The following is a 19,133-nucleotide window of genomic DNA, read 5'->3' as shown; positions in this document are numbered from 1 at the left end:
TGACGCTTCTACAGTTATCATTCGAGCCGCCTAACGTAGCCACTTCTCTGCTGTGCTTATGTAGGTGTTTTTCTAACCTTTCGAGGTGGGCGAAGTGCGTGTAGAATCACAGCTTCCTGCGTCATACGCGGTTGTACGCGACTGGCGGCCATGCATCGTTACGTAACTTCCCAAATAACAATACGAGTCGGTTGTTCCAAAAGAACCGTGGTTGTTCCGGAAATATATATTTCTGCATCATTCTTCCAGAGGTAATTCAAAAAACGCTACTATAGTGGGATACAACTTAAGTGTGCAATGAAGCCCCGCCCATGCCCTCATAACCGCCAGCCACTGTTCCTCCGCGAGGCTGCAAATCATTCGTACTTCAAACTTTTTCTGTTACCCAAATAAGGCGGTAACTAGAGAAATAAAATTATTAGCGCGTAATTTTATGCTGTTTCCCTCGCCAATTATAGTGGAATGGCGAATGTCTAATTCTTCATTGAATAACATGTCTGCTTCGCTACAACTATTTGTTGTAGAGTTACACTTCAGTTGGCAGGGATCTTTCGTGAGTAAAACGGATTCAGCAGTGAACTGCACCGCAGCCTTTTGAAGAGTGAAATGCTCAGATTCCATACATTTTGTCCATGCCTGTTGCATACCTCATCGCTTCCGCCGATGAAGAGACTCCTCAAGATCAGCGGACGCTCCGGAGGTATCAAGTACGACGCAATTTTAAAAAGGCCGCATGACGATGTTTTTGTTTGCTTATGTGATTGGCTGGCGGAGTAACACAACTCCCTGTGGTCTGTGTACCGTTGTTGCCAACTGCTTCTTTTTAAGTTCTGTTCTACTAAAGTAATCATTATTAATTTTTACACTTTCGCTTGTTTACTTGTTCTTGGCAGTGTTCTTCCTGCGCTTCTTTCCTGCGCGAGTCCATTTGATGTGGTTCTTTGTTTGTGAACTAAAGGAGACGTGTATCGCACAGGTGTACCCGCAAAATGCATCTTCTTTCATTTCTCTTTTGTGGGTTTACGCGTTTTTATTGCGAATAGTGGGCGTTATTCACATTTGTATTAGCAAAGGTACCCCCTCCTCATTCGCATAGAAAAGTTACCTTGGGTTGGGCCCCCCTCCCCCGAAAAATGTCCTGGGTACGTGCCTGGCACAGACCAAGGTGGCGCACACCTACAGCTACAAACCGGAGTCAAAGAGCTTCTTTGCAAGCCGGCACCTACGCAGTCCCGCATCTTCGGTGCCCCATTTCGATGTCAAAGAGGTTCGCTGAAGAGCGGCCCGCATGTACACCACCACCCGTAAGTGGGTTCTGTTCCATGTGCAAATGTCGTGATGATCGCAACCACCTTTATTGGGAGTGCCCCCTCTACACCCCACCAAGGCTTCGTGCCCTGGCCACCACACAGCGGGGACCCTGGCTTTCTTCTCTCCGGACTTGGGCTTGCCCGGATACCACGTCTCCGGACCATGCCATCGAGATCTGGCGAGCACTGCTGTTGTTCCTCCAGGACCCGGCGGCACCACCCGTCGGCGATCGGCTCCGCAACAGCCACAAGCGTCATGCGGCCCCCACTTAGCTGCCTCCAGGACGTTCGTTAATAAAACGGAGGCAGCCTTACCCTTCCCCTTTTGCAATAACACCCCTCCCTTTTCCACTGCAGCGTCTTCGGCGCATTTTATAGTGGAATAAACGTGGTTTCATTCATTCAAGTAGGTTAGATGGTTTCAGTTTCAGTTTATTTCCAACACAATGTTGGGGCTCCTCCAGGCAAAAAAGTTGTCATAGACAGCAGGCAAAGTGATACATTCACAAAAGAACAATTTGAAAGACTTTACATCACAGGGTATTTTGAAATAGTGAAAATAACATACATTGCAAGATAAAATCAAATACAGATATGGCAACTACGAACATACAATGAAAACATAGAAACGTGAAAAAAATAAATATTGTCACAGCCTAGTAAGAGACGGGAAAGCCCGTGTAGAGGACGTATGAAAGCACTTTCTCAGAGCAGTCAACGCGACATCGTTCTCGTCTCTGTTTTTCTATTCACGCGCTACTTCGGCGTCGTTTTCATCGCCTGGCACATACCCGTGGCGACCTTATAGGATGTGGCATTTGCCCCTCCACTGAAAAAAAGGCATCGTCCCGATGCATGAACGTCCGAAGGCTGTGCACAGACGGTGCAAAGTTAGGGTCATGAGAAAAAGTATGGCTTCATAAGAAACACGTGCACAACCTCTGGGTTTTTCACTTCCGCCAAGTGAGGAACCCAGCTTCTCAGACAGCCCCCGCCGACGAATCGGAGTCCAGACCCACACCTCGTCACCGATGTTGTATGCGAAGGGTCTGTGCCGAATATTGTAGTATCGGACATCGTATTCCTGTTGTTCTTGGATTCGGAAACGCGCAAGTTGCCTGGCTACCTCTGCACGTTGCATAAACTCCTCGGCACCAGTCTCATCGTCACCGCACTCGTGTGGCAGCATTGCGTCCAACATTGTTGTCACTTCCCTGCCGTAAAGGAGGTTGAAAGGCGTCACGCATGTTGCCTCTTGGCGAGCCGTGTTATACGCAAACGTAACATGTGGTAAAATTTCGTCCCAGTTCTTGTGGTCGACTTCGATGTACATAGTCAACATGTCTGCCAGAGTATTATTCAAACGTTCTGTCAGCCAATTGGTTTGGGGATGATAAACTGTGGCCTTTCGGGGAGTGGTACCACTTAGTCGCAAAACGATGTCCAGAAGCGCAGCCGTGAACGCAGATCCTCTGTCTGCTATGAACACTGCGGGAGCGCCATGCCTTAGGACGAAGGCTTCGATGAAAAACCGCGCTGCTTCGGCTGCGTGATTTTCGGCTCCACATTGGATAGCACCTGTTTCGGCGTATCGAGTAAGATAATCTGTGACGATGATTATCCATCTATTTCCGGCAGTAGACAGTGGAAATGGACCTAAAAGATCCATGCCAATTTGTTCGAACGGTGCTTGCGGTATCTGAGCAGGATGCAGCAGTCCAGCTGGCTTGCCGGGTAGGGCTAGCGGCGCTGGCAATCCAGGCATGTCTGTATGTAAAGTTTCACGATCGACGCAAGTCTTGGCCAATAGTACTTTAATCTAATTTTTGCCAATTTGCGGGCGTAGCCCAAGTGACCAGCGGTCGGCTCGTTGTGACAGGCGTATAGGACTTCGTCGCGAAGAGATGCGGGAATGACTAGTGGGTAGCTGCTGCCAGTAGGTGAAAATTTCTTATTATAAAGAACGTCGTGGCGCAAGCAAAACGAAGGCCGCCCTCTCGCGAATAACCTCGGCACGCTGCTTGTTTTCCCCTCTAAGTAATTGAAAAGAGGAACCAGTTCTGCGTCCTCGCGTTGGTGGCGTGAAACGGCGACAGTATCTAGCACGCCTAGAAAAGCTGCTTCACCATCGTCGTGCACTGCAGTCTTAACAAAAGACCGAGAAACGCAGTCGGCGTCGGTGTGTCGTTTACCTGATTTGTAAACAACCATGAAGTCGAACTCTTGGAGCCGAAGACTCCAGCGCGCAAGCCGATCAGCTGGATCCTTTAAATTAGTCAGCCAGCAAAGTGCATGATGATCACTGACAACGGTGAAACACCGACCATACAAATATGGCCGAAATTTCAGGACGGCCCACACCAGTGCGGGACATTCTTTTTCTGTAGTGCAGTAGTTGGCCTCCGTCCTTGATAACGTCCTGCTGGCGTAAGCAATCACTATTTCGGTGCCGTCCTGCCGCTGTACAAGCACTGCGCCAATGCCGACATTACTAGCGTCAGTATGAAGAATCGTAGGAGCGTCGTCCTGACGCCCGAGTTCGACGCTTTGCAGGTGACGCTGCAGAATTCTAAGATCCCAGAAAGTTTCCATGGCAACGCTTTTGAAGATGTCCATGATTGGCTGGACCAATTTGAGCGTATCGCCAGTTATAATGAATAGGGCAACCAGCAAAAGCTGCCTAATGTCCATTTTGCGCTTCAAGACAGTGCGCGGACGTGGTTTGTGAACCGGGAGAGAAGTTTCACCACATGGGATCCCTTCCGCACCCAGTTGCTAGACACGTTCACTAGTAGCGACAGAAGAGACAACGCGCAGCGCCTGCTCGAATCCCGCATTCAAAAACCAAACGAGAGCTTTGCCATGTTTGCAGAGGATATGACCCGCCTTTTCCGCAGAGCAGACCCTGAGATGGCCGAAGAAAAGACATTACGCTATCCCTTGCGCGGAGTGAAGGAGGAACTGTTTGCCGGACTCGTGAGGAACCCACCGACGACAGTGGCCGAATTCACCATGGAGGCTACCGCTATAGAACGGGCACTACAGCAAACGGTACCGCCAATATGATCGCAAGAACTCACCGGTGAATGCTTCAATTCTACCTGAGAGCTGCGGCACGTCTCTGCGTGAAGTCATCTGAGAGATTGTGCGAGAGGAGATCCGGCAGCTCTGGATCTCTCCCATGGCACCAGCGGTGGCTTCTGACGCTGATATCGTTCGGGAGGATCGAAGTTCGACAGGCCTTTTCGACTCCCGACGAGCAGGCGGTGCCGCGACGATTAACCTACGCGGAAGCTGTCTGTCGTCCGCCTCCTGCCACTTCGATGCTGCTGACACTCAACCGCTACGACACACCCATCACCGCCACCCCCGACGCCCTATTTTCGACAGTCACAGCCGCCGCCAGCTATGCCGTATCGCCGCCAGCCGATCGCACCGCTGACCGCACCAATGGCCGCCCGCTGACGCACCGCTGACCGCCGGCCGCTATGCTTTCATTGCGGCGAAGCAGGACATGTTTACCGCGCGTGCCACTACCACGCAGCTGTGTATCCAAGGTTTCCCAACTGCAATTGTTGTTGTTGTTGTTGTCCTGAGTGGCCGTGGCACATACCCACAGTGGGGGATTGGCCAAGAATCGGGCGGTTTAATTAGGTGCCTAAAATAACAATGATAACAAGGGAGTTAACAATTTGGGCGTGTGAGTTTAAAAGTAAACGTTTTGTGTTTGGAGAAAAAAAGGAAATAATCAGATGAAAACCGGGTATAAAATAATAATAATAATAACAATAATAATTAATAAAAGATAAGAAACAAAAGAAAGCTATGGTTGGGAGGGAGAACGATCAATCTAACATGGAAATCGATTAGTTTCGATGAGGTAATTTTGGATCGCCAAGCAAACATTTCTGTGGCTGAACCCAACAATGGAGGCTCCAAAAGATAGGATCACAGGCACTGATAAAGTCAGACCAATAGAGCGAAGCGGGATTTCGAGTAGTCGTTTTCTTATAATAGAAAAACGTCTGCAAGACAACAAGAAATGATCGATTGTCTCCGCTTCGCCACATAATGAGCATAATGGTGAGGGGACCAGACCAGACCTGTAAAGGTAGAAGTTCAATGCAGGTATACGGCAGCGCAGCTTCGTGATGGACACTTCAATTTTCCGCGTTCGGCAAAAATTTCTGTTCCAAGGGTGCAGGAGATGTCCGTAATCCACAGAATTAGTAATTGCGGAGCCTGATATTGACTGTAGAATGATACTCCTGCGAAATCTAGCTGCAGTTACATAAGCAGTCAAAGGGCAGCAAGGAAGAATCGGGCCACTTATCGATGCTGCAATTACCCTGTGTTCGATGCTGCACGTACCTGCGACGAAAATTCTACAAACTTTCGACCAGAAGTTTCAGCGACGCCTTGATCGCGTTCCCATTCTCCGGCTCGTTATACCCCGCACATCCACCAGTGTCACAGCCTAGTAAGAGACGGGAAAGCCCGTGTAAAGGACGTATGAAAGCAGTTTATCAGAGCAGTCAACGCGACGTCGTTGTCATCTCTGTTTTTCTACTCGCGCGCTACTTCAGCGTCGTTTTAATCGCCTGGCACATACCCGCGGCGACCATATAAGATGTGGCAATATGCACTTGTGTTAAAGGGTTCTTCACTCATTCAATGAAACACATCTTATTTGCGACTTGAATCTATAGAGTTGCATGTTGTAATTTATTTGTGAGTTCACATGCTTTATTAGTGCGGGTATTTGATAAGCGAGGACAACCCTTTCATAATTTGTACGTGTTCGTGGTGGTGTTATCCGTTCGTTACGCAGTGCACAACGTGCTGACGTGTGTGCTGAATGTAACAGGTTATGTCTATGTATGTGCAGCAAGAGTTTGTAGTCATATTTACTCGCTTTTAGCAAATTGTGTTCAATAAACAAATGATGAGTTGGTAGATCTTTCGGTTCGCCATGATAATTCTCAAGAATCCTCAGCACTTTCTTCTGCACTACCTCCAGTTATAATTCGTAGTCATTGTAGTACCGCAAACTAGTGTGCAGTAGGATAAACGTGAGTAGAAGTGGGCATAGTATATCGTTCCCTTTAGCTGCACAAGAATTAGATCTGACAACTTGAATAATAAACCAACTGTTCTGCTTAGTTGTGAGGTTAGTTTGTTTAGGTGTGTGTTCTACGATATACTTTCTTCAAACCACACACCTAGAAATTTTTGACATTGTACGCGTGCTGTGACATTGTCCTGGAATGTCAGCGTGAGTTCACTGTCACATGTTTTGTTAGTGGGTTTGAACTAGGCGTAGCTAGTTTTCTTTTTTTTAGGTTCAGCGTTAATTTAGTTGCATGAGGCCAACTAACAAGCTGCATTAGGTAGTCGTTAACTGTGTTCTGAAAGTCATTAAGTGTATGCGCAGAAAAGAAATATATTGGTATCATCCGCGTAAATTACTAACCCTGGTGAGTTAGGTATATCAAATACATCGTTTATGTAAAGTATAAATAACAAGGGCCCTAGAATGGACCCCTGAGGCACTCCTGGTTTTACTGTAGTATATAACATCCTGTACTAATAACGTCACCATAATAACATCACCAATTTACTGTAGTAATAATATTGCTACGGCACAATATGTGCGATCACGAAAGGCGAGCAGTGTGAAGACGACGACGACGACGACAGGCTGTGCTCTTTGAGATGCATGACGCACCCACTGCAGGACATCTTGGGGTAACCCGCACGTACGACCGCGTCCGCCGCCGCTTCTATTGGCCTGGTCTCGCTCGCTCCGTTCGACGCTATGTTGCTGCCTGTGATCCCTGCCAGCGTCGGAAGACACCTCAGGTGCTACCTGCCGGTCATCTCCAGCCGATCACCGTCCCTGTGGAACCGTTCTTTCGTGTTGGATTAGACCTGCTCGGTCCCTTTCCCACGTCATCCTCTGGGAACAAATGGGTAGCCGTCGCGACTGATTACGCCACCCGATACGCTATCACTCGGGCTCTCCCTACCAGCTGCGCCACTGACGTCGCGGACTTTCTCTTGCGTGACATTATCTTGCTTCATGGCGCCCCGCGACAGCTGCTTACTGACCGTGGTCGAAACTTCCTCTCGAAAGTTATCGCTGACATTGTACGTTCCTGCTCCATTCAACACAAACTGACTACTTCATACCATCCTCAAACCAATGGCCTGACAGAGCGGTTAAACCGTACTCTTACCGATATGCTGGCCAAGTACGTTTCCAAGGACCACCACGACTGGGACATTGCCCTTCCTTACGTAACATTTGCGTACAATTCTTCCCGGCACGACACCGCCGGATTTTCTCCCTTTTATCTCCTGTACGGTCGCGAACCTACCTTGCCCCTAGACACGGCACTTCCTCCTGCTGCGGTCTCAACAAGCGAGTATGCGCGCGACGCCATCGCCCTCGCTGACCATGCACGCCAGCTTGCCCGTGCTCGACTTACGGCCTCACAGACCACTCAGCAGTGTCAGTACAACGCCCGCCATCGTGACGTACAGTTTTCACCTGGTGCGCTCGTGCTCCTGTGGTCGCCCTCTCGTCACGTCGGACTTTCAGAGAAACTTCTTTCGCGATACACAGGGCCCTACCGCGTGCTGCGCCAGGTGACGCCTGTGACTTACGAAATTGCTCCTGTGGGCTCAACCTCGTCCTCTCCTGTGGCATCTAGTGATGTCCTACACGTCAGTAGGCTCAAGGCCTACTACACTGCTTCCGAGTCCGATCTTTAGTCGCTCCTGGACGGCGCTTTTGCAGCCGGGGGTAGTGCTACGGCACAATATGTGCGATCACGAAAGGCCAGCAGTGTGAAGACGACGACGACGATTAGATGCTAGCGCGGGCTGTTGCCTCTTGGCCTAGCGCAGCGTATTTTCCTTGTAAATATATTTGTACATAGCTTTTCGTGTGCGTCATCCTACGTAACAATATCACCAATCTGTATACAGTTTTCTGTGAAAGATAATTTTTTAAAAGATCCACCAATGCCATAGTCATGAAGTTTAACTAATGAAATCTCATGGTTAACATAAATGCTTTCATAAGATCAATCAAGAGACCAACAGTATAAAGCTTATTTTTAATGTCATTGATTATTTTATCTTTAACACGTAATAACGCTAGTTGTTTTATGTTTCTGAAAGCTGTACTGTGCGTTATTTATTACGTGGTGTTTAGTTAGAAAATTTACGAGACGTGTGGCAATACCATTTTCAAATACATTGGAAAGCATGGGCAGCACCGAGAATCGCCTGTAATTACATATGTCACTAAGGGCCCCACACTTGTGTATTGGGCATATGCGGGCGAGCTTAAGATCGAAGGGGGATATTCTATTCTCCAGTACTCAATTAATTATATGCGTTGGCGGTAGAGATATAACAGACGCAACATATTTATTAGGCACAACACACAGGTCATCAATTCCTGCCGAGGTGCTGTTCTTTATTTTACCCAATAAATTTTCCACCTCTTGTGGACTTGTCGGAAACAAAGAAATTGAGTGTATCAAGCTTACGCGTTTCTGCACTGAATCAAGACAAATTTCGGCAGTAAGGTCCCTCTTGCTGGAAATCTGAAAACCACCGATGTTAGTGAAGTATTCGTTCATATCTGCGAGTGCTTCAACCTCTGTTTTACCACGAGCAAAAGCTGCAATGGTAATAGAACGCTTCACTTTCGAATTGTTACAGATTGTTGACCTCGTTCCAAAGCTTTCTAGGATCATTAAATATCCTAGCGAAAAGACATGGATAATGGCAAGTCTTAAGAGATTTATTCAGATTGGCATTTAATTTTTTCCGGTACTTTCTGTATTCGTTGAGTAGAGCAGCGTCACGCGTCTGTACAAATGCGTGATACATTTTATTTTTAGTTTTGATCCTTTTGTACAAGCATTGACTAATCGAGGGTTTGCGATTTTTTTTTTTTTTGCCTCGGGGAACACTGAACAAGCCGGAAACATCTATCACAGATAGACCTAAGCGTGTGAAAAGAAAAGGTGGTACGATTTGTCAGGGTCATTTTTTGCGTAAACCAGGTTCCAGTTTGTATCTTCCAGCGCATAATAAAATTGGCGTAGCAGATGTGAATTTATCTTACAATAATACGACTTTTCATGAGAGTCGAGCCTGTCGCTGGCGAGTGGCAAAAATGCAAAGATAGGAAGGTGATCACTATTGTCGAGTGATAATATACCACTGGTGCAATTTTGTTTTGGGGTTTTTGTGATACCGATGTCTAGTAAGCTGGCACTGTGGTCAGTAAGACGAGTAGGCTGTGTAATGACATTTGAGCATGCAAATGAATCAAGAATAGTTTCCAACTGTTCACAAGATGCATCGCCACTGAGCATGCCAATGTTTACATCGCCGATGATAAGAAATGGACTATGCATCAAACGAATTTTTCGCAGTAACGTTGCTATAAAATTTAAAAAATTCATACTTATACCCGGCGGGAGGTCGATAAACAGCTGCAACGATAACATTTTGCACACGCACTGTGACACATTCGATACTAGGCGTCATAGAGGTCATTTCGTCAGCAACATCATGAGTGAGGGAATCTAACATGCGGACAAATTCTACCGCCTCGGTTTGAAGGACGGACAATGCCATTATAAACATATCCTACGAAAATTTGTGGTCTGTCACTAGGAATTAAACCCCCCTCCCCCGATTCGGTAAATAACAAAGCATAAAATTTGATGTCAAGACGCTCAAAGAACAAACTGAGGCTATCTGTTTTATTTTTAATACTACGAACATTTAGATTAAATGCCTAGAACTGTTTAGACAACTCGTTCAAGGTATGACAGAGCCTATATTGATCTTAATATTGGCAACCAGGCTTCTTAGCCATCTTGAGGCAGCTTGCAAAACCCGAAATATCATGAAATTAACTATTGACGCATCTTGTCAACATCTTCCCGACCACAGGTTCTAAACTTCTCTGATGCTTCCGATTTCCTTGCAAAGATTTTTCCTCCCGGCGTCCACACGAATTTCCAGCCAACTTCTCGTTTCTTTGTCACCGCTGCACCAAGTAATTGTTTACCTTGCTGCGTTAAGTTTTCGTTTACAAAGATGGGAGCTGAAGCGCCAGGACCAATTGTTTTAGCCGAGGGCCTTTCTTCCCTGGCTTTCATGAAACAGCATTTCATTTGTCACGACGCACAAAACGTACAATACTTCTATTTCCTTGCTTACTTGTACACATCCTATGGCAAGTATCAATGTCAGATTCGGTAACTGGCTCCCGAATAGCAGCACATGCTTCTTTCACAATGTCAAGTGACTCTCCCTCATCAGGTGCGCCCTTCACTTCAAGGTTGTTAGCACGGGTATATTGTTCTAACGCTTCGACTTTCACTTGCAACTGCCCATTTTCTGAAATTGTCACAAGTTTCACTACAGTGATCAACACTGTTTAAAACCTCGTTTTCACAATTGCGGCTACGGAAAGCGGTTAGATACAAATATATATAACCCCCGGATAGCGTGTAGAGTACCCCCTAAGAATGCAAAGCTATTAAAAATTGACGTTGCTTTAAGGAGGCGTTAGACCTAATATGCTTTCTAGCTCCGGTGGTTTTAGGGAAGTAGAACCCGTTGTATTGAAATAGCAAGCCCGTTAGTCCCTGTAAGCCGAACATTCCAACAAAATGTGTATAGTGACTTCTAACGCATTAGAGTCATCACAATAAAGATTAACAGTCTCTCCAAGACAAGATGGCAATGAACCACACTGAAGGCCCGTATCTTTCTTTATTTTTATTTTTTTCACTGACATAAAACATTGTTTTGGCAAAATAAAAGAAGACTGCACTCAAAGAAAGAAAGCACAACAACACACTGAAGAACTTGTCCTCTCCACTTTCCCAAACGTCAAGAACACGTGATATAGTTTGTTTTGTGACCACGGTTGTCGCAACGCTGGGCCACAATGACCGCACAGAGTCTGATCAACGGCCGAGAGAGAGGCACGGTCCGCATTGCGTGACAAGTCCTAGTCGACCTTGACGACTCCGTAAATCTTGTGGACGAACAAGAAACAAGATATGAATCCCACCATTCCTGCGAAGAGAAACAAACGTACAATGGCAGCTTCACTTTAAAAGCGGTATAGTTACATCAGGATTCTCAACTCCTATTAAGAGTACAGCCATTAGTTTTCTTGGTGGCTGCACATCGGGAAGCCCCCGACACAAGGTCACTTCGAATTCGTGAATAATGAGTGGATATTCTTAAGGAATAACTCAAAAGACGACTCAAATTTATTGACGTTATACTGATACCGTCAACAAATTCACTTTTCTTCAACCAAGACAGCATATATCGGAGCGCTTTGCGAAGAACATGGCGCGCAGAGCAGGTCGATATAGTTTGCCTTTCTGAACAATTTTGCAACCAGGTTGGCAAAGAACGTTTCCGTGCCGTTTCCTCCAGGCGAACGCCGGCGTGCTCGGCATCAGCTCGGTATAAATCAGCAGTGCCGCATTGAGCCGCCGGAGTCCCTAGTTCTTGCTGCAATCCTTAGTTTTTCGCTTCGAAACGTGATTGTAGTTGACTGTAAAATATGCATTACCTCGCGTACACCTCATGCGAATACCTAACTCCTTTTCTTGCACGCTTATTGTAGCAATTCTTGTTTCTCACGTGTACATTCACTGCTTTCACGTTGGTGCTCAGCCTGGAGCTTGTATGGCTACGGTGGCAAAGCAGAGCAGTCAGCAATGCAGTCTGCCTGGCATAATGTCAGCACGTCGGTGATGAAACGTCACTATAACAACCGGGATATAGGACCCCGCACTTCGGAACGGTGTAAGAAATCACTCGTGCAGCTTCGTTGTCCATGGTGTACATTAGTCGCTCAGATTGCCATACATGCAATTGCGAAGTTTGTTTTTTTTTTTTTTGCTGTTGTTCCCGGTGAGGAAGGCGTACACTCACCGGTGAGCAGGAAGAAGAGGAAGACGATGATGAAGGTGTATCCAAAGTAGAGCAAGGTGGACGCGGTGTCTGTGATGCTCAGGCGCTTGAAGTAGTAGACGCAGTAAAAGAACAGGTACAGCGCCGAGCTGCCGCTCGACAGGAACGAACGCCACCACCAGCGGTAGTCCTGCGCATGCGCACGCACATTCAAGGCGAGGACCGTCTAACGAGGAGCGAGTGTACACTGCATTCACTCCGCATGCTTGTAGCTGACTCACGTGCCAAAACTTGGCAGGGACTGAAAACTGCCCCACAGTGTCCCAGTTAGCAGTCGTCCCACGGCCCAAGTACCCGTCCGGACAAATGACTATAATTGCGTCGTAATTCAGCATATATTGAGACGTGGTCGCTTCAGTGTTGTAGCAATGGCATTGGTTTTCTCGGCACCCGCTGCGGTCGACCAGTGGCCGTGGCGCTGCGCGGTTAAGCTCGGGGTCGCGGGGTCCAAGCCCAGCGGCCGCTTTTCGATGGGGGTGAGACTGCCACTTCGTGCCCCAGCTGATGTACCCAATAAGGTTTCGTGATTCCCGGATGGCACGAGGATATGCAGCAGGTCACACAAGAAGGCTATCGCTGACACTGACGATCACTTTCGATGGTGTCTGCCACAATTTTCTTTTTTTGTTTTCTTCCTCGGAGAATGGTGTCGTTGGTCAATAGATTCCTAGCTAGAATATCCTAGGCGTAGCTTAGTCGAAGCGTAACGTCGCTAGAATAGAGCTTGTACAAAATAAGCAATGAAAAACGAACACTGTATTTCCCTCTGTCTTTAGTAAAATTTATACCTTCACATGGTGTTGGTGTGCCCGCACCGCGAGAAAAACAGTGAAGATGATGCCTCAGAACCGCTACAAGCGATCGAAGAAACGTGGGAGGCAATGTTAAAGGCACAGAGCCTGGAAGATCGGCGAAGTCTGGTGGACCGGGCCCGGGCTGCAGCATTAGCCAACGGCTTTCTGGACTAGGAGAGCCGCCCACCTAGGGCGAACAAAGGACACTTCCTCGCTGTTTCTTACAATAAACGTTCATTCCTCCTCCTCCTTCACCGCTGTTATCTTTAGCACCTCCAACCAACTAGTCCAAATATGCAACTTGCGCATCCTTCACAGCCGCTGACAACAAAAAGCAGCTTTCGCCTCACAGCGGAGCGATGAATAGGCTGTGGCTGTATTCTCGGGTAATTAACCTTCGAAGATATTATTAAGTGGTTAAGCCTTGAACCGTATTTGTGGTACTAGAGTCGAGCGTCTCGCCGGAAATTAAGTCGCAAGATGGCGCAGGTGCACTGACCGACCAGATGGGAGCTCTTAAACTGCTTTCGCCATACCTTGTGTTGACGAACGACTATCAAGCAACCATGAATATTACAATACAAAAACGACGTAGACCCATCGTACATTCATCTGTCCTTTTTTATACTCAAGTCGTACATAGGTCTGAAACATCTTTGATATATCCAATGGAAACAATGGTTTTAAAGTCTTTCAAAGATATAAAATTTTACTCACTACATTATACTGCACCATCCGCTTCGTAGATTATCAACTGCAATAGCTTTTCAGCTGGATTCATCTGGCGAACAAGGGACTCGTATGGGTCCCAAAACGTAGATTGACGCTATTTTATTTTTAATTGGCCAGTTCATGATTTATTTCTATTATGTCCCGCCCTCGCCAGACGGCTTTCCGTCGAGCTCTGAACTATCACTGCTTTCTTTTTTTCATGACTTTCGGCCTCTTATCGTAGTTGTCACTCAACTAATATCTCTACTCGATTACAATACGCCTTGAGTCTACGATGAATGCTGTAGAACTCAAATAGAGCTCGCGTGCGGGCCACACAAAACACAATATAAGCCGTAGGGGGAAATGTAGGGTACCGTGTTTCGTAAGGCACTCTTTGCCTTACAGAACGCTTGTTAATGAGATCTCATATTTTATTATCGTTGATTTTGTATAGCGATCTCCCACTCTGATACACTATGCTGTATCGAGTTTCTAGCATGTGTCTTCTTTATTCGCGTGTTTGTTTCCTTGTAATTGTGCACAATACTGTACTATCTGCTGCTGGGTGAATGACGAGTACGACTAGTCGAGCTGCTGTGGATTTAGTTTGCTTTCCACCCGCCTTGACACAATTTATACAAACTCTGTACATTTATTGTGTCAAATGCGTACAACCTAACCTAACCTAACGTCACGAAAGGAAGAGTGGAAGGTCGCGCTCCATTAACGAAGCGAGTTGTGCTAGTTCGTGTTGACGCAATTGCTGTAGCGTAGTTACAGCGTGAACACAGCTAGCTTGGGGGAGGGGGGGAGGGGGACATGGGACAGGGCAGATCGCTATAACTGACAGAATTTTATTTGGATAACATGCAGAGACCACCTGATGCTTAAATAAATGCGCAGACAAACGCATAGAGGAAAGTGCCACAAAGGAGATAACCAAGAGCGCAGCGAAGCGGACAGCCGCCCACAACGTGTCATTACAAATCATTGATAAGAAGGCTCTTCTCAAGGTACAACACTTCTTTATGAGTGAGTGCCAGAGATGTGAGGTACGCTTACGCAGTCGGCACCAGTACTTAGATTCCAAACCTCCTTGCATATTATCCGAATAAAATTCTGTCAGTTGAAGTCTAGCGCCCTTTCCTCTCCCAACTTTTTCCCGTTAGCTTCGTTCGCGCTGGTAACTATGGCACAGCAGTCGCACTAAATCTCGGTCCGTTTGACAAGTAACCTAAAGTAACCTAAAGAGGAATAGTATGTTGAACTGTGTTAATAAATTACATGTTCATAATGCCGAATGTGTCACTCCCACTGCAAAGGGAGGAGCAGTACATTGTGTGAGATTACACACATTGCATAGGAAGACAATAAATACATTTGTGCACATCGCGCGTACGTTCATAATAAACGTTTGATTTACCCGCTTTCCGAAATCTTCCCTGCACATAGATTCAAAGATGTGCGTTGGACCTGCATTTTGTTGTATTTTTTTTACAAGAAATTCCACCATTCATAGCCTTGTCGCTATACACGACGCCAGCGAATTCTGTCCTTTGTTAAACGCTGCGATTAACCCACCAATTGGTGCAGCACTGTGGGACGACTTTAGTATCTAAATAAAATGCGTCAAGTTTGAATACAAATGCTTCCCCGACCCTCATATGCTTACTAAATGTGATCCTTTTCACCTGCGCACAAACGTGTGGTAGAGTTTCCGCACTTCTAAAAATGCGTGTGCCAGGATGTCTTCAATGTCCAGAATATATGCCCTTGAGAACGAACACTGCAGGTGACTTACCTCATTGCATAGGTGGAAGTAGCAGAGCAGCACCGTGGTCTCGGAACAGGTGATGATGAGGATGATGAAGACAAGAAAAAGAAGGCCGAACATGTAGTACATCTGGCTGGACCTGGAGAAGCACGAGTCGCATGTGTACATATACAAGAGATGATGGAGAACACACGTGGTCAACAAATGGAATACAACGAACCACTGCTACCACCAGTGACAACAGCATCGGCGATACAGGTGCGTCAACTAGGCCGGTTATTGACGTATCCCAAACACGCGAAAATTTTCGGTGACCTCCATTTGAAAAAACAAAAACAAAGAAGGCCAATTATGTCGTGGCCAACGCATCGGACATCGGATCGAAACATGCAGTGGTTACATACTAGCGACACGGCCCCTTTGTTCGCCAAAATATAAGGTTGTGTGGTGAAGTAGCGATGAAGGTTACTTCTCGCTGTTCGAAGTATATTCGAAGTATTGCAACACCGAGTTGGATATCGCCCTATTTGACTCGGCCTCGGGATCAAATAGTCACCATTCTCAAATTAGAATAGTTCTCGAATACTTCCCATGGTCATCTGTGTGCGATCAAATATAAAGCTGAAGCATTAAACGTGGAACTGAAGCATAAATGCGGCAACTAAAAAGACGCCGGGCTCGAATATCTAGATTTGTAAATAAAACTTACGTTCCGCTTCTATCACGGCCACAAATATTGAGAAGTTACGTAATGGAACATGCTCTGTCACTCAGGGAACCATATTTTTTTTTTCGGCGAAGCTGTTAGCTTTTAGTTGGTCGGCATATCTCGTGACCGCGTCCGTCAACTAAAATGTGGGCCGATCTCGGTGACAGTGCCGGGCCAGGAGCAGTGGTGCATGCCCCCGTAAGGCAGAAGCTTCAAGCAGTCAGCAAAGTGAAGCGAACAGTGCATACATTCTTTGGAATCGCGCACACGAGAAACTCAACAGCATTTCCAACAGCTTCAACAAAGTTTCATCAAACAACAAGCACAAAATAATCATCTGAACCATATGATTGATGATAAGGCGCTCCTGATAACAATGCGAAGTCCGTAGCGCTCCCCGCATACGTTTCCCCGCAGAGATTACTGTTGCGCAAGCTGTCACGGCGACGGCAGCTTGACGCGTGGGCAGTGACGTCCCTAGCCTTTCCTGTATAAAATAAACAGCCTAGCAACTTATTTCAGTGTTGTTTCAGCACCGCTATGGGCGGTGGCGTGCCGTCAATATTACCATTGCTCTCATTAATACCATTACTCTAAAGCAATAAAGCATTGCATACCCCGTTCAGTAGTTGTACTGGTCGTTTTCAACGGCTTTGCTGACCGGGATGGCGAGTCAATTTTTTTTTCGGTTGCGCATGCTACACATGGGTGTTCTTTTCAGTGTAACGCTCGATACGCTTTGTTGCCACGTTATTTGGCAAAGCTGTCGCGCCATTTGCAGCGACCATTCCAACTGCAGCCATAGCCTGCTCTTTTCGCTTCTGCCATTGTCGCAGATGACCCGCACTTTCGCTTTCGACTTTCTGCAAAAATGTTAATCGGCCCCAAAAGACTGCCTCTATAAACTTATTTCTAATACCTTATTGGCTAGTTGGCCTAGTGGCTGATTCATTTTAGTAAGTGAAACACACAAATGAAGCCATACGGACGTAAACGGGACGAATTTCGAGCGCTCCAGTGGTTCCAACAAGTTCCATTACAGCAGTACGAAAGAAGCACTGTAATCCGTAAACACAGGGATGACTCCAACCATATTTAGTTTTCTAAAAAAATTACTAGAGGTAACTATGGTGATGCCACCCTTTAGCTACCACAGTAATGATGCTTGGTACTTGGATCTATTTCACATTCGTGCTTGTGGCTTCAAGCGATCTTCAGACGTTACCTATTTGCGCTCATAGTTTCATTCAAAAGCAAGGCTTCTGCGCACATGAGTATTCATAGCGGCTTGTTGCACTTATATACGACGTTTTGTTTAAAATATTTAATCTGCCAAGTGTCAAAAGCCGCTTTAAGCCATTCCCACGAACGGTGAGCTTGCAGCTGTTCCAGGCACTTGCGCCCACGAGTTTCCTCGAGCAAATTTTGCCAGAAACTCTATGGGCAGCCGTCACCCGTAGTCTGCTGAAAACATTGAAGGTCGTGGTGTGGGATTTGCCTCGTCAGCTCATGTGCAATACTTAAAGGCTGTCCAATGGGAAAATTCCACAGTAACCAGCCCTGCAGCTTTGATAAGGTTGCGTTATTACTATATACTACTCATTCATATTCGGTTAAGCCGAAGTGAAATTCGGTCGCGGTTGACCTCGTTGTGCAGCCGCAGTGCTCGTCCACGGACGACATTATTGCCAGCCACGTCTCGCAACTACTATTTCCACAAGGCCCAATGCCGCCGTCTTAAAGTTATGCCCACGACAGCGAGGGTCACGCACTTACCAGATAGAGTTGAGGATGAAGAAGAGCTGGATGAAGATGCAGCCAAACGGCAGGACGCCGCCCATGAAAATGGCCGGAAAGGGATCCGTGAAAAAGCTGCGCGCCGGAATCTGCCTCGGTATCTGGTTTGTCCGCACGGGATACTCGATGGCCTGGCGAGGTGCAAGCAAGCGATAAGCGCGCATACACGAAGTAAATAGAAGGCATGCCTGTATGAATGAATGAACCAATTATTCAATCCAGCAATAAAACCTTATTCCACTTTTTATAAAGGGTAAAGTGACGGCGGGCGAAAAGCTACACCATTGTAGCTTGAGTGTACCTGCGGCCCCCTACATAAGCACGGCACGACAACGTGTTATCAAGCACGAGATGGCAGTTTAAATCGTAAATGAATGAAGGTAAATATAGTAATAATAAAACAATGGCAAAAAGAAAAATTTGCGCATAAACTGCGAAATATGTACGCTAACATTTGTTATGACCACACGATCAAAACGCATTGTGCATTTACAAAGTGACGCTTAAATTGGATACTTGTTATCTAAGCATACACTGGATTTACTTGTGCAGTGTTTATTCAAGAAAACTGGCATCATAAACTAATGTTTATTTATTTATTTATTTATTTATTTATTTATTTATTTATTTATTTATTTATTTATTTATTTATTTATTTATTTAAGTTTACTTTTTTCTCAACAATAACTGGTTAGGTAAACAGGGACTAACTATTTCTCTGCATTTCTTGTCAAAACAAGTTTTTGCTTTATACGCTTTGGTCTGGCAACAAATTAAAAATAAGCAGCCACTACAGACAGGGGCGTAGTCCCAGCCTGTAGCTGCTGCTTATATTCAATTTGTAATGGTAAGAATCTATTTAATCCGACGTGGCTGCTTAGTGGCTATGGTGTTGGGCTGCTGAGCACGAGGTCGCGGGATCGAATCCCTGCCACGGCGGCCGCATTTCGATGGGGGCGAAATGCGAAAACACCCATTTACTTAGATTTAGGTGCACG

The 19,133-nt window shown here is 46.3% G+C and overlaps 1 protein-coding gene across 1 annotated transcript in view; it reads right to left on the bottom strand.

Annotated features, from left to right (window-relative positions):
- Positions 1-11,104: 11,104 nt before the first annotated feature.
- LOC139054774 (transmembrane 9 superfamily member 2-like) overlaps positions 11,105-19,133 on the bottom strand; it is an 87,037-nt gene continuing 79,008 nt past the window's right edge. The window contains exons 14-17 of the mRNA XM_070532373.1: positions 18,115-18,266; positions 15,657-15,768; positions 12,309-12,477; positions 11,105-11,432 (exon numbers count right to left, since the gene is read on the bottom strand). Coding sequence (XP_070388474.1) covers positions 11,365-11,432; positions 12,309-12,477; positions 15,657-15,768; positions 18,115-18,266 — 501 coding nt within the window. The 3' untranslated portion in view covers positions 11,105-11,364. The remainder of the gene's footprint in view (positions 11,433-12,308; positions 12,478-15,656; positions 15,769-18,114; positions 18,267-19,133) is intronic.

The sequence above is a fragment of the Dermacentor albipictus genome, chromosome 1 (assembly GCF_038994185.2).
Source record: "Dermacentor albipictus isolate Rhodes 1998 colony chromosome 1, USDA_Dalb.pri_finalv2, whole genome shotgun sequence".
Lineage (NCBI taxonomy): Eukaryota > Metazoa > Arthropoda > Arachnida > Ixodida > Ixodidae > Dermacentor > Dermacentor albipictus.
This window is presented reverse-complemented; position numbering and strand designations above follow the sequence as displayed.